The 15,651-nt window shown below is 38.9% G+C and overlaps 1 protein-coding gene across 1 annotated transcript in view; it reads left to right on the top strand.

Moving 5' to 3' along the window:
* phf21b (PHD finger protein 21B) overlaps positions 1-15,651 on the top strand; it is a 150,076-nt gene that overhangs the window by 111,162 nt on the left and 23,263 nt on the right. The window contains exons 7-11 of the mRNA XM_048549046.2: positions 1,058-1,402; positions 6,147-6,269; positions 9,862-9,913; positions 11,921-11,997; positions 15,243-15,297. Of these exons, the coding sequence (XP_048405003.1) occupies positions 1,058-1,402; positions 6,147-6,269; positions 9,862-9,913; positions 11,921-11,997; positions 15,243-15,297 (652 nt within the window). The remainder of the gene's footprint in view (positions 1-1,057; positions 1,403-6,146; positions 6,270-9,861; positions 9,914-11,920; positions 11,998-15,242; positions 15,298-15,651) is intronic.

Raw genomic sequence — 15,651 nt, 5'->3', positions numbered from 1 at the left:
CCCATACACAAAGCCATGCTGAATATCTCTAATCAATCCTTGCCTCTCTAATTGCATGTAAATCCTGTCTGTCAGAATCCCATCCAACAATTTACCCACCTCTGATATCAGACTCACTGATTTCCCCTTGCAGGCTATCTTTAATAAAGGCACAACAGTAGCCATCTTCCATTCTTCTAGCACCTCACTCGTGACTGTAGATGATACAAATATGTATGCTAGAGACCCCGCAATTTCTTACCTAGCTTCCCGCAATGTCCTGGTATACGGTTGTTCTGGCCCAGGAGATTTATCTACCATTGTGCTTTTTAAGACCGCCAACACTGTCTGTTCTATAACATGGACTGTTTTCAGGACATTTTATTTTCTGGAGTTCCCTAGCTGCCAGACATGCCGAGTTTCTCGAGCAATTTGTTTATGTTTCTTTGCTCTTATTTGTTTTGTTTATTTGCTTGATGCAGTGGATTTAGGACACTTGTTGAGTGGAGACTCATAGCATCAAGCGCTCAGGGAAGTAGATGGTTTGTGGAAGGTCAACATATACTAGTCAGGGGTTGTTCACCCTAAGATGGGTGTTAGCTAACCAGTGGTTTCTCCCAATGTCAAAGCGCCTGTTCTATGTGTCATTTGAGGTGGGTTTCCCATTCCTATCTAATGATTCCTATGCTAAATCTATGCAGTGAACGAGAATGACTTTTCCAGAGTGCACATTCCCTTACTAGAGTGTATGTTGAAGACATGATTATCTTAAATTATGATTTTCTCTCTGGTAAAAGTGCTTCTTAGAATTTCTTGTGAAAGCTCATTTCACTCTCTGAAGCTACTGATGCTTAGATATTAAAGTGGAAATGAAAGTCTCTGTACTAGCTCTTCAAACATATTTAGCTTTTGCGTTCAGTAGTTGCACATGTTTTGTGAAGCAGATAATTTAATTGGCATCATTTGTAGCTGCCCCATCCAGAAAAAACATTCATGGTGTTAGTTGTTGAGAGTAAGCAAACCATTTAAGGAATTTGCTTTTTAAAAATGTGATTTTATGATTAATTTGTTTCTGTAGGTTAGGCCAAAGACCCTGATTCCGGACAGCCTCTCAGTCACACTGTGCCGTGACCAGACCTCCAGTCAGCCTCAGTCTCTTCAGAAGGCCACTGTAGTTAGCATCAAGAATCCCAGTCCTGCTCTTCCTACTGCCAACAACACGGTCAACCATGTACAGACACCAACTGGCCAAACACAACATTTTGCAGATTCGCCATTGGTCTCCACACCAATCAGCAGTGCTGGTGTGGCTTTTGCAATCATTTCTGCTTCTCCAAACAATGGGAGTTCCGTGAGCAGCAGTACAGTCTCTCTGACCAGTGACACTATCAGTGTCCAACCTCTTCTACTCAGCACAGACAAGGTGAGGACCATATTAATGGAAGTGTTTGACAAGACGAAGAAAATTGGCATAATCAGGCTGCTTTATGATATATTTGTACATAATCCAGAGACAAATTAATCAACAGTAGTTTATTCCCCTTCTTCATATTCGCCTTACTGCATCTTTAGTCAATAGTATTGTTCCCCAAGTGGCTAATTCAGCAGTTAAATCATGAAACTTTGTCAAATGCAACTTCATGGTGCTCATCAGTAACATCATTGGAGTAATCTGTAAGAGAGACTCTCATGGATGTGATAAAATTCATATTTCTAATGGAAACTTATAGTCTGTGTTTTTTATTTTGCTGTAAGGGAATATGTTGGAAAAAGTATTCCTTTTTTAACTTCATGGAGAATTTACAGGATATAAATGCATAGCCATCGTCTTTTGCAGCATGCAGTTTCTTGATGTCTAGATAAGTTGACCACTGCAGTTCCTAACATGATCTCTTGCCATAACTCAATGTTTTATATTACCACAGAATGGATATAATATGACAGTTTCCTTTTCTAGCCAAATGTTCCTTACGATGGCAAACGTTCTACAAATTTTAAAAACAGGCACTTTCACTAATAGCTTGCTATTACTAGAAACAAGTTGGCAGCATTTTGATTACCACCCCAGTAATCAATTAATGAGAGGAGAAATTCAGGCAAAATAAATTTGTCACAATCTGTCCCATCTAGAGTTCAGTTCTTTTGTTCATGATGGGACAAAGACAGTAATGGACTCTGGCTGAATGGCTCTGATAGAACAGAAAATGAGTGTTAATGAGCATGTTATTCCTTTGCATAATGCTGCATGAATAATCCTTTCTATCACTCTGCCAATGATTCCCAGCCTCTGACCAACTCTTGGAGTTACTTATATGTTCGGTCCAATTCAATTCACTTTACAGTTTATAACCTCCTCAGAATGTTGCTAATGCAGATTCAGCAGTAATAATGGCATTGAATGTCAGTGGGACATGATTAGATTCTCTGTTGTTGGAGATGGCAATACCCTACGGTACGTTTTAGTCTGAGTGTAAGTCAATTGAATAAGGCGTCTCTGGCTCCACCTTACTTACCCTGTCAGTTACATTTCTCTCAAAAGCTCAAATACACTGTAAATTTGCCAAATCTGCTTTCTCTTTTGTAAGACAGTATTGATGCTGTCCAATCGTTCAGTGTTTTTCAAAGTACATTGTTACAACGTCCATTGTAGCTTCCAGCCCATTTCCTGATGGTTGGCGATAGATTAATTTGCCCATCGTTCTCTTATTTCCATCTCCATCTTTTCTCAGAGTGTTGCTTTCTAACTTAGATATTGCTCAAACAGTCCATTCTAGAATTGTAAATTTTGGAAGATCATAAGCATTGCTTCTACAGTCTCTCAAGCCACCTTCTTTGGATCCCTGTGATGTGTGTGTCACATCCTGGAGATTTGGTTCTTAATTCCTATTTCTCTGTTTCCCTGTTTCCGTCCTCTGTTGCGTGTTCTTGTTGATATGCTATTACCACTAATCTCTTTGTACCTTCCTATCCCTCTGTTGCCTTAATTTTCCCTTTAGATACCTATATAACTCTTCGTGTAACTCATCTTCTTCCAATTAGTTAAAATACATGTTGATAGCCTGAGTCATTTAATTTGCCAGGTCACTGATCTCAGACCAGATGAATTGAAGCCTGTCCCAACAGAATAACTCTTTATTGCCCCAGTGCTGGTGCTAGTATCTGAACCCAAAACCCCTTCCAATACCAGTCTGAGTCATGTGATCAGCTGTTGAACTTGACCCTGTGTCAGTTGGTATGAGCGATTCAGGAAATAATTCAGAAACTGTTATGCTTGAGACTCTGCTTATTAATTTAAAAGCCAACTCTTCAAATTCCTCTGCTGAACCTTAATCTTTGATATCAATTAGTTGAAAACTATGAAACAAAACGCAATATGGAGTCAGCACAGAAACTGACCCTTCGGTCCAACCAGTCCATGCCAAACATAATCCCAAACCCAACTAGGTCCACCTGCCTACTGCTGACCTATATCCCTCCAATTATATTCATGTACTATCCAAATGTCCACATCCACCACTTCGTCAGTAAGTTCATTCCACACGTGAACCATCCCCTGTGGTTTAAAAAAAAATGCCCCTCGGGTCTGTCTTAAATCTCACCTTAAGTCTCCTCTCACCTTAAAAATGTGCCCCTTAGACTTGAAACCCTCCATCCTAAGGAAAAGACAACTACCATTAACTCTGTCTATACCTCATTATTTTGTAAACTTCTATCAGGTTGCCTCTCAAACTCCAACACTCCAGTGGAAAAAGTCCCAGCCTATCCAGCCTTTCTTTTTAACTCAAACTTTCCAAACAAGGCAACATCCTGTTAAATCTCTTCTGAACCCGCTCCAGCATTATAGTACCATTCCTAAAAGTGGGCAATAGAACTAGACGGCTTTGTGAGGGGTAGGTCATGCCTCACAAACCTTATCGAGTTTTTTGAGGATGTGACTAGAAAAGTTGATGAGGGTCGAGCTGTGGATGTGGTCTATATGGACTTCAGTAAGGCATTTGATAAGGTTCCCCATGGTAGGCTCATTCAGAAGGTCAGGAGGAATGGGATACAAGGGAACTTAGCTGCTTGGATACAGAATTGGCTGGCCAACAGAAGACAGCGAGTGGTAGTAGAAGGAAAATATTCTGCCTGGAGGTCAGTGGTGAGTGGGGTTCCACAGGGCTCTGTCCTTGGGCCTCTACTGTTTGTAATTTTTATTAATGACTTGGATGAGGGGATCGAAGGATGGGTCAGCAAGTTTGCAGACGACACAAAGGTCGGAGATGTCGTTGACAGTATAGAGGGCTGTTGTAGGCTGCAGCGGGACATTGACAGGATGCAGAGATGGGCTGAGAGGTGGCAGATGGAGTTCAACCTGGATAAATGCGAGGTGATGCATTTTGGAAGGTCAAATTTGAAAGCTGAGTACAGGATTAAGGATAGGATTCTTGGCAGTGTGGAGGAACAGAGGGATCTTGGTGTGCAGATACATAGATCCCTTAAAATGGCCACCCAAGTGGACAGGGTTGTTAAGAAAGCATATGGTGTTTTGGCTTTCATTAACAGGGGGATTGAGTTTAAGAGTCGTGAGATCTTGTTGCAGCTCTATAAAGCTTTGGTTAGACCGCACTTGGAATACTGCATCCAGTTCTGGTCGCCGTATTATAGGAAAGATGTGGATGCTTTGGAGAGGGTTCAGAGGAGGTTTACCAGGATGCTGCCTGGACTGGAGGGCTTATCTTATGAAGAGAGGTTGACTGAGCTTGGTCTCTTTTCATTGGAGAAAAGGAGGAGGAGAGGGGACCTAATTGAGGTATACAGGATAATGAGAGGCATAGATAGAGTTGATAGCCAGAGACTATTTCCCAGGGCAGAAATGGCTAGCACGAGGGGTCATAGTTTTAAGCTGGTTGGAGGAAAGTATAAAGGGGATGTCAGAGGCGGGTTCTTTACACAGAGAGTTGTGAGAGCATGGAATGTGTTGCCAGCAGCAGTTGCGGAAGCAAGGTCATTGGGGTCATTTAAGAGACTGCTGGACATGCATAGGGCCACAGAAATTTGAGGGTGCATACATGAGGATCAATGGTCGACACAACATTGTGGGCTGAAGGGCCTGTTCTGTGCTGTACTGTTCTATGTTCTATGTTCTAGACATGGTATTCTAGAAGAAGCTTCACCAATGTCCGTTAGAATCTGAACATGACTTCCCAACTCCTATATTCAAAGGACTGAGCAATGAAGGCAAGTGTGTCAAAAGCCTCTTTAGCCATGCTGTCTATATGTAACACAAACGTCAAAGAATTATGGACCCATCCCCCTAGATCCCTCTGTTCTGCAACACTACCCAAGGTGTACCATTAATTGTATAAACCCTACCCTTGTTTGTTGTACCAAAATGCAACACCTCACATTTATCCATACTGGACTCCATCTGCTAGTTTTTGATTCTGTCCCCTACCCATTCAGAATGACATCCTGCAATATGATCAGTTTGACCAATCTTCCTATATGCCTGGTAATCATTCACAATGGCAGCACGTTCATTGTGTCACTTGTATGAAGACCAGGTCACCTCAACCACTTCGTCCTCGATTTCCATACCTGCATGGTGCTCAGTCATGGCCTCTTACCCTTGACCATTGATCGTCCCTAAAATACTGCATAATCTAAAGAATGTGCCTCCTTCTCAAACAGTGTCCAGGTAACTACTCCATTCCCTGATGGCCCATAACTTTATCTGAGCAGATTGTAGCTCAGCAACTCTGAGCCAAAATTGCTTGAGCTGCAGATAATACAATATTGCCCAGAAACACACTCATGTTGTTGGTATAGCACACTTGGTAAAATGTGGACTTAATTCATTAAAATTATAGTTTGCTTGATTATTTTAGTACACGGTGGGAATTAGTTTGTCTTGCTTATTTCTTTAGTTATACAACTTAAATATTCCTAACTTAAAGATTCCTAGCTCTAAGTCTGAGGCTCTTTAAGCTAGGCATGCGAAACATTATGGGCCTTGAATGAGTAAGGGTGGCAGGTAAGGGCTTGGACAAGAAAGAGGACTTAAGAGCACAATCTGGCCATGAATTCATCAAATATGTAAGTGCTGAATGGCCTACTTGTGCTTCTGAATCCTAAGTCGTAGAATCTTATGGATGCATGGTAGCTGACTTGCTTCTTTTTTGTAGGTGTTAATCATTCAGCCACAAAGTCAGACCCAATCAGAGCACCTGACTGAGAAAAGGAAAACTTCAGGAGAACAGTCTCAGGGCCATCTTTCCACAAAATCAAAGAGAGAAGAAAATCCTGAGGTAAACCTTTTTTTTAAGTTAACTGGAAGCTGTTAGATTTCCTTACTTCAAATTTGGACCATCACAACTTTTAAGTGCATTTTTAAGGGTCAAGGTGTAATAGTAAAGGACTTTCACTTTTCCAGTTATCTTCCATAGTTAAGTTCACTTTAGATATCAGTTAACTTTTAATTGAATAATTTGTTCTTAACAACATCCTATGAAACATACCCAACCCAGTTCCCTATCCTGAACCACAAAGAGGCATTGTTTAGTTTTCGCACTGAACTTAATATGAAGGCTGTTGCAGTTCTCACTCTTCACCCCACAGTAGATCCACTGCATTTTCCTAACCTGACAAAGAAGATACTTAATTCACTTGACCACATGATTCTTTACTCTGGTACATGACAGTATTGTTCACTTTTTTAAAAAACCTACTTCAGGAGAATGCAAAATGCGGTCATTTCTATTTTCCACCTCTTACCCAAAAATACTTGTGTTGTAAGAACATGTGAATTTGGAATAGGGGTAGGCCATTCAGTTCATTGAGTTCATTGTACCATTTGATTGTAATATGGCTGATCTGATTGTTGCCTCAACTGTAGTTTTCTCTCTATCTCCTACCATTTAACTTTCTTGTCAATTAAGTTTCTAACTTGGCCTTGAAAATGTTCAATGACACTACCTCCAAACCCACTGCTTTTTAGGGAAGAGAATTCCACAGATGAATGATCTTCTGAGGAAAAAAATAATTCTCAATACCAACTTAAGTGGAAGACCCTTTATTCTAGTCTTCCCTATTCAAGAAAAAATCTTTCCAGTATTGCACTGCCAAGTCCCCTCAGAATCCTACATTTTTTAATAAGGTCATTTCAAATCCTTCTAAACTCAAATGGATCAGGCCCAACCAATCGAACATTTTCACAGAAGACAATCTGATTTTTCATCCCAAAAATTAATTGAGTGAACTTTTTCTGTATTGGCTTTGATGCAGTTATATCATTCCTTAAAAAAAGAGACTAAAGCTGTGCACAGTACTCCAAATGAGGTCTCAGTACTATATTTGTATAGTATTTGTAGGAAAACCTCCATACAGTTACCCTCCATTCCTGTAACCATAAATGACAACATTCTTTTGTGCTTCTGAATCCTATGTCGAAGAATGTTATGGATGCATGGTAGCTGACGACATGCTTTTATAAATACTTCATAAATATTAACTTTCTTAAAATCCATGTCCCAGGGCACCCAGATCCATTTTTACTACCAAATTGTGCCAACTAAATTCCTAGCCTTTAATCAGTTCTTTCTATTTCTCTGGCTGGTTCAGTTCAGTTTCTGGTCAATGTTTCATTTAGTATGGTCTGAAAAGTTGATGTAATGGATTGAGGGAGCAGGTGATTTGTATATTATTTGAGAGTTAATTGGATACATTGGATAATTGGAAGCTCAGGTGTGTAAATTTAATGGAGTGTGGCTAACTGAAATAACGCTGTCAATAAAAATGTGGAGTTGGACTGTTCAAAAACGTTAATTGTCTAGTATACATCATTGGTAGCATAGCATAGCATGTCTGAGTCAAAATTTAAAGCTTCAAGATACGATTACCTACCCCTGTTTTCTGAAAGTGAGCCTTATGACTGGTGGAAAAATGAAGTAACCTCATGGATATCCTCATTCTTAAATCAGTCTGTGATCTTGTCCCTCCCAGTTGCTTAATCTTTTCCAACTCCACAAAGGACTCTGTGTATTCCTCCAAATCTGGCCAGGAAACTACAGGCCAGTGAACCTGACATCAGTGGTAGGAAAGTTATTGGAGAGGATACTGAGGCACAGGATCAACCAACATTTGGATAGTCAAGATAACAAAGTATGGAGCTGGATGAACACAGCTGGCCAAGCAGCATCTCGGGAGCACAAAAGCTGACATTTCGCTTTTGTGCTCCTGAGATGCTGCTTGGCTTGCTGTGTTCATCCAGCTTCACACTTTGTTATCTTGAATTCTCCAGCATCTGCAGTTCCCAATATCTCTGATTTGGATAGTCAAGGTCTGATTAGGGATAGTCAGCATGGATTTGTGCATGGGAAGTCATGTCTGACCAATCTATTTTTTCCAAGAGGCAACCAAGAGGATAGATGAGGGTAGGGCAGTAGATGTTGTGTATATATAGACTATAGTAAGGCCTTTGACAAGGTCCTGCATAGCAGGCTGGTCATGAAACTTAATCACGAGGGATCTGGGGAAAGAGCTAATCAGATTCAAAATTGGCCCGCTGGTAGGAAGCGGAAGGTGATGGTTGAAGATTGTTTCTCAGACTGGAGCCCTGTGCCACAGGGGTTGGTGCTGGAATCTTTATTTGTTATTTACAAACATGATCTGCATGTGAATGTACAAGGTATGTTTAGTAAGTTTGCAGATGATACAAAATTAGGAGGTATCGTTGATAGCAAAGAAGGTTTTCAAAAATTACAGAGGGATCTTGATCAGATGGGGAATTGGGCTGAGGATTGGAAGTACAATTCAATACAGATAAGTGTGAGGTGTTGCATTTTGGAAAGTCAAACCAAGGTAGGACTTATACAGTAAACGGTAAGGTCCTGAGGAGTGCTGTGGAACAGAGGGACCTAGGCGTACAAGTACATTGTTCATTGAAAGTGGTGTGACAGGTGGACAAGATGGTGAAGAAGGCATTTAGCATAGTGGTCTTCGTTGGTCGAGGCATTGAGTGCAGGAATTGGGATGTTACGTTACAGTTGTATAAGTCGTTGGTGAGGCCGCACTTGGAGCATTGTGTACAGTTTTGGTCACCCTGTTATCGGAAGGGCATGGTTAGACTGGAAAGTGTGCAAAGAAGATTAATGAGGCTGTTGCCAGGACTAGTAGGCCTGAGTTATCGGGAGAGGTTGGCCAGAATAGGACTTTATTCCTTGGAACATAGGAGAATGATGGTTGACCTTATTGAGGTGTATATAATCATGGGGGGCATAGACAGGATGAATGCATTTAGTCTTTTTCCCAGAATGGAGAATTGAAAACTAGAGGACATAGGTTTAAAGTGAGAGGGGACAGATTTAAGAAGGACCTGAGGGGACAACTTCTTCATGCAGATAGTGGTATGTATATGCAGTGGGCTGCCAGAGAAAGTGGTTGAGGCAGATACAATAGTGACATTTTAAAAAAAATTTGAATAGGTATGTGGATGAGATTGGTTAAGAAGGATATGGGTCAAATGTGGGCACTTGGAACTAGCTGTTTCTATGCTGTATTACTGTATGACTGTACGACTGTTATGAACATACCTAATAATTTCTCAACCATTGTTGGCCCTACCTTCAGTTTCCTGGATCTTGTGCTGTGGAATTTTCTCCTTGGCGCCTCTACCCCTCATTTAAGACACTTCTGTAAATCTAACTTTATGATGAAGCGTTTGATTTAATATCTTCTAATGTGTGTTTTGATGCCAAATATTGTTTGGTAAGATGTTGTATAAAAGCAAGTTGTTTTTGTTATTGAGGATCATTGATCCTTTGTGGGACTGGATTCATAAAAACTCTCCATATATTGACATACATTTGTTTATGCATGCATATATGCGTTTTAATTTTGCAGAAACTTGCCTTTATGGTATCACTAGGCCTGGTTACAACAGAGCACCTGGAAGGTATGTCAGATTGTTTCATCAAGTGCAATGTTAATGTTTTAAAGGAAATCCTTGTATCTTGGTTTACTGTCTTCAATAGGTGCCATCTTTCATCCTGGAAATGTTAGTTAATCATTCAGTTATTTTCATAAGCTTTTGCTGTTTCTCCCCTAGCAGTTGGAGGTGGTTCTGCTGGAATAGTTTAGATAGACTGTTTCAATTTTTCCAGCTACAAGAATCCCACAAAGTGTATATGAATAAAAAAGATTAGTAAAGAATGGTTTACTCTGTTAGGGACAATAAAGGATATTCTGTTGTAAAAGCAGAAACAGGAGTGCTGTACTGAATGAGTACTTTGCATTTGTTTTAAGAAAGTAGAGGATAAAGTTAATGTTGGAGCTGAGTTATTGAACTAGATGAAAATAAATAGTTAATACTAAATGGAGTGTCATCACACAAAATTAGTAAGTCATCCTGTCCAGATGGAATGAAGCTTTTATTGCTGAGGATAACTAGGGTGGAGTCAAGTTTTGCCATAGGGTGACTTTCTGTATTCCTTGGATATGTGAATGGTGTGCACAGGACTCCAGGATTAGAAATCTAACACCCCTCTTAAAAACAAGCGTTAGGCCAATCAGCCTAATACCCGAATTGAGGAGACTGCTGAAGACGATTTCTGAGGACATAACTCATTCTCACGTGAAAAAGAATGAGCCAATGAGGGACAGCCGTTACAGCTTTATTGTAAAAGAGAAAACTAGTTTGACTTGCCTGATTTGAGCCTTTTGATGAAGGAAGATTTGATCAAAATGGTTTAATAGATTGATTTTTCAAAAGATATTATGTAAAGAATCACATGTCAGATTTATTCAGAAAGCAGAAGTATGTGGTTTTGAAGGGACACGTAATTTGGGAATGTAAATGCTAAAGAATCGGAGGCAGAGGTTCATGAATGAGTGTTTTCCTGACTGGAGAGAATTCTCGCAGGAGTCTAAAACAAAAACAGAAATTTAGCAGGTCTGACAGCTTTTGTGGAGAGAAAGCAGCGTTAGTGTTTCGGGCCCAGTGACCTTTCTTCAGAACTGGTAGCAGTTAGGTGAAGGTGATGTCTCTGTTGAAGACATTGGGAAGGGGGGCTTGAGAATGATCAGTAAAACCATAAGAAATAGAAATTGGAGAATGCCATTTAGCCCCTTAAACCTGCAATGCCATTTAATATGGCTGACCCGACATTCCTCCCATCCATCTTCCTGCATTTTCCCCATAACCTTGCTTCCCCTACTGATCAGAAATGTATCCATTCCAGTCTTAAATGTATTCGAGGATTTCTCCCCTCAGCTGTCTGTGGCAATAAACTTCTCCTGACCTCAGTCTTAAATTGGTACCCCATCTTCTTAAAATTGTGCCCTCTGGTCTTAGACTCTCCCATAAGGGAAAGCATCTCTCAGCATTTACCTTGACAAGCTCCTAAAAGAATCCTATATGTATCAATGAGATCACCTCTTATTCTTCTAAACTCTAGTGAATAGTAAGTAACAGACTGGTCTCAACGTGTGATTTAAACCAAAAGCCTAGCTTACTACGGGCTGTATTGTATCAAAAACCATTACAGTTGTGTCGAAAATATGAGTTGGACAATTACTATATTTTTGCATTTTTCTCATCCAGACGTGTTGTGTTATCTCTACAGTGTTATTTTAATTCTTCTTTTGAAAATTGTGCAAGGATTATAAATGGAATCCATTAAGGATCCTTTTTGAAGCACTCTGTGAATGTTGTGGGAGCCAATTTTTTTTGTCACATTAATGCTTTTTATGCTTTGGGTTGCAAAGCATGGTTACCATAAATTTATTGCTGGTAGTGATGGTCAGATAAAATCTTAGTTATCACGCTATTGATCCTAATGTTAATTAGCACCATGTGAGACCATATTAATTCTAAAACAAATGTTTTAGTTCCTCACTTTTTGTTTAAAACAAAATATTTGGAATTTATGTAATTATAATAGAAATATTCTTATGGTTGTAGAAATCCAAAGCAGGCGCCAGGAAAGAAAGAGAAGAAGCACAGCCAATCCAACATACAGTGGATTGTTTGAACCAGAGGTAAGTGATATTACTCGGTGTTCAGTTATTGTGTCACTTTTCTGAGTTAGTTAAATTCCACTTGTCAAGCAATGACCTTGTCCTCCATATTGTCAATATTGACTAGGAATAATTTATTCTTTTCTACAGTCCTAACAAATGTTAAATAGTATAAACAAACATAAACGATCTATTGGCACTTTCTATAAAACACCTATTTTGGTTCTTTACTATGTGCCACTAACTGAAATGAAATTTAAAAATATCTAAGAATTTCTACAGATGTTCCAACTATATTTGGATGTTAGTAAGGTGTGTGTTTAAAAAATATTTGCAGTTTAAACTTTGAAAACTGATCATCGCTCATAACTTTTGTGCTTTTGTCTTTGAGAGTATGTTTAACACATTATATATGAAAACTTCCCAAGACAAAGTCAATACTAATTATTGGTTCATTTTCAAAATAGTATTTACCTACTGATCCAGCACCAAAATGTAAATCCTGGTATAGAATTCAATGTCAGGCATCATTATATCAAACATCCATTGAATTTGCATCGGTGTTCTACCAAGTTGACGTCATAATCATATCAGTCTGGTATCAGCAATTGTAATATTTACACTGACAGGACATTATCATCTGCTTTCTTTCTTTCTCTGCTGAGTTTTTCCAGCAATTTCTGATTTCTAGCATGTGCAGTTCTTTGGATTTTTTGGTTGCTTTGAAGTGTATCATGGAATATTAATTACTGAACCTTGGAAGTACAGAAAATATATGCAATATTTTAGTGTTGTACTCTTTTTTTTAACCTATACAAGCACCAGACAGAAGAGCTGTTTGACTCAGTGAGCACGATGCTTGGTCTCTCTGCTGATATCTTGACAATTAATTGTGAAAATTATTATCTTGTTTCATCCATCAAATCATATGTGATTATTTAAGTGGTTTAGAGACAGTGAACATGTGTGTGCATATGAAAAGTTCTCTGTGATTCTATAAGAACAAATAAAGTAGATGAAGGAGTAAGCCAATTGGCCGTTCGAGCTTGCCCTGCCATTTAACAATCTCATGGCTGATCTGCTGTAAGCCTTAGCTCTTCTTTTGTGCCAGATCATTAACTCCAGAGAATAAAAAAAAGATCTAATAGCACAAAGGAGCTCTAAACAGAGGTGAACTTCTTTAAAAAAAATCTTTTGAGTATCCATTTTGGCTCTTTATGTATTCTGCTGTATCCCAGGTAACTTTATTTTACCAAAGGATGTAATTAGCTCTTTGTCAGAGTAAATCATGACTAGTCTTACTATGCTGCTCATTCCCTATAGATTCTTATTCGCTCATTGTGGGGAGAAAAGCCTAAATAACACCAAACATAAAGAACTGTCACATGGACTGGGTGATGTTAAAAACCAGTATCTGATCTTTCATCTCATACACTGAGGTTAAATTTTGCTGAAGCAGGCACACGAGGAGATAGCCCATTGAAAGCAAATAGAAGAACAGAGAAACTGAAGCATATATCATTGTAAAGACCGAGATGTGATGTTAAGATTTTTATGCTAACATAAATTTAGATCTAGTTTTGACTGGGAGCAATGCTGTTCAAGACTAACTAGTTAAGTTGTTTTTAAAAATTCAGTTAGTTTGAAATGGAGATGTTTCTTATAAACTATGTTGGGATAATAGTTACATGTTCCTTGAAATTTCCCCTGTTTTACTAAATAATCACAACCATTTTTTAACTTTCTGTTTATCCCAGACAACTGATGAGTTCTTCCATCTCAACACTAGGGAAAAACTGCTTCCATCTTACGCTCCATGTTTCATTGAATGTTCACCCTTGGTAGCACCTTCAGCTGCCTCAGCCATGCTATATGGAAAATCACTCTTTTGGTCTACTCAGTCCTCAACCATTTATATTTTTAAAAAAGTTTCAAAATGCATCTGCAGAGTTTTTTTTGTCTCATCTGATCTCTGCCTCTTTTGGCTTGGTTTCCATTTCCAGCCCTCCTAGAATGCTTCTTTTTTTTAAACATTAAAGGCATATTGATATATCAAGTTCCCAATAAGTATTGGATGTTCTTTTAAAAATTTCCTTATGAATCTTAAGTGCACATTGAGCAATCTCTTTGACATACTGGGGTGCAGCCATCAACATTCCAGAAAATGAGATTGATGTATTGAATTCTTAACCATCTTAATTCTCCTGAATGACATAGGTGACATGTTTTGATTAGATAAATATTAGTTATGGCTAGAGGAGTGGTCCATTTTGAAGGCTGTGCCTCATTTGCATGGAGATAGCAGGCTCAGCCAAAATTTGAGTGTCCTTGGATGAACCTACCTGTGTTGGGATGTACCATCATGCAAAGCAATCATGCTCTAGGCTGGAGACAGTAAGACCATGCGCTGGATAAATCTAGAAAGCTTGAAGAGTGAAAGTGCAGCTTGGAGGAGTATTCCTATTCTTTCCATACCCAACAAATGTAAGTTAGATTTGCCTTTGACCACCTTTTTAGAATCTTTGAGAAGAGACGTGAACGGGGGACCTTAAAAATTCCATGTCACCATTTTGAATAAAAGCAGGTGAATTATCTCTAGTGTCCTGGCCAATATTTCTAATTCAATCTGCATTACAAAAACAAATGATCTAGTCACTGTCACACTGTTGTCTGCAGGCAGTTACTGTGCAATTTAATGGCTACATATCTTATGTTAGAACAGTGACTACCCTCGAGTGCTTTATTGACTGTAAAAAAAACTTTGAGACGTTTGGTGGTCATGAAAGTTGCTAAATAAAGATGTGTTATTTCCTTTTTTCAGTCCTCTTAAACACTTCACAATTGTTTAACATGAATGAAAGTGTCACCTTAATTCACTTGGTTTTCACTTTTGTTCTTTATTTCATGCCCCCCCCCCCCCGCCTCAATGTCAAAGTATGGGCAGATCATACAGGTTGGCATTCTATCACTTTACTTTCAAGGTACTTTAAAGGAGCGCCCCAACAGTTCTTGTAGTACTTTTCAGTGAGCAGCTGAAATCCCAGTGTTTGACAGGCATTCCTCTCAGCAGTCAACACTTATTTTAAAAACAAGCCTTAAAACTCCAGGATAAAATCTTATCCCAAAATGTTTATTTTCCCTTTGGCTAAATAGCATCTCTTTGAAATATTTTGATTAGCAAATTGTCACATGAATGCATTGCTTATGAGGTGTATTCTGGCCACTATTTTAAAACACTTGTAATGACTTTATTTTAATTTTCACAGCGTAAGCGAATCGCAACGAGCTACCTGAATGGTTCTTTATATGTTTCCACAAGAGGTATGTATAGTTAATTCAGTTCCTTCATTCTAAAAATGCATGTAAAAGTACATATACAGCATCAAAAGGCATCCACAGGCCAGGTATAAATTCTAGGTTGACAAAGTGCGTGTTTTACTCGGTGGGTTTGAATTGTAGGACAATTTTGCAGGCGTGCATTTAATAAAATTAATTACAGTAGTATTCTTAAATGTTAAGACAGGATTCAAATTGTTGCTGAAATCTCTTTTGCGATAGTTCCTTAGTTTGCTGGGAGAAGAAAGTCACTCTCTTTTAACAGCTGAATCTGGAATACCTATCTTGCTTACTCTGTACTCAACTAGTCACACAGTATGGTATAATTTATGACTTTAC

Source organism: Stegostoma tigrinum, chromosome 18, assembly GCF_030684315.1.
Source record: "Stegostoma tigrinum isolate sSteTig4 chromosome 18, sSteTig4.hap1, whole genome shotgun sequence".
NCBI classification, from domain to species: domain Eukaryota; kingdom Metazoa; phylum Chordata; class Chondrichthyes; order Orectolobiformes; family Stegostomatidae; genus Stegostoma; species Stegostoma tigrinum.
This window is presented reverse-complemented; position numbering and strand designations above follow the sequence as displayed.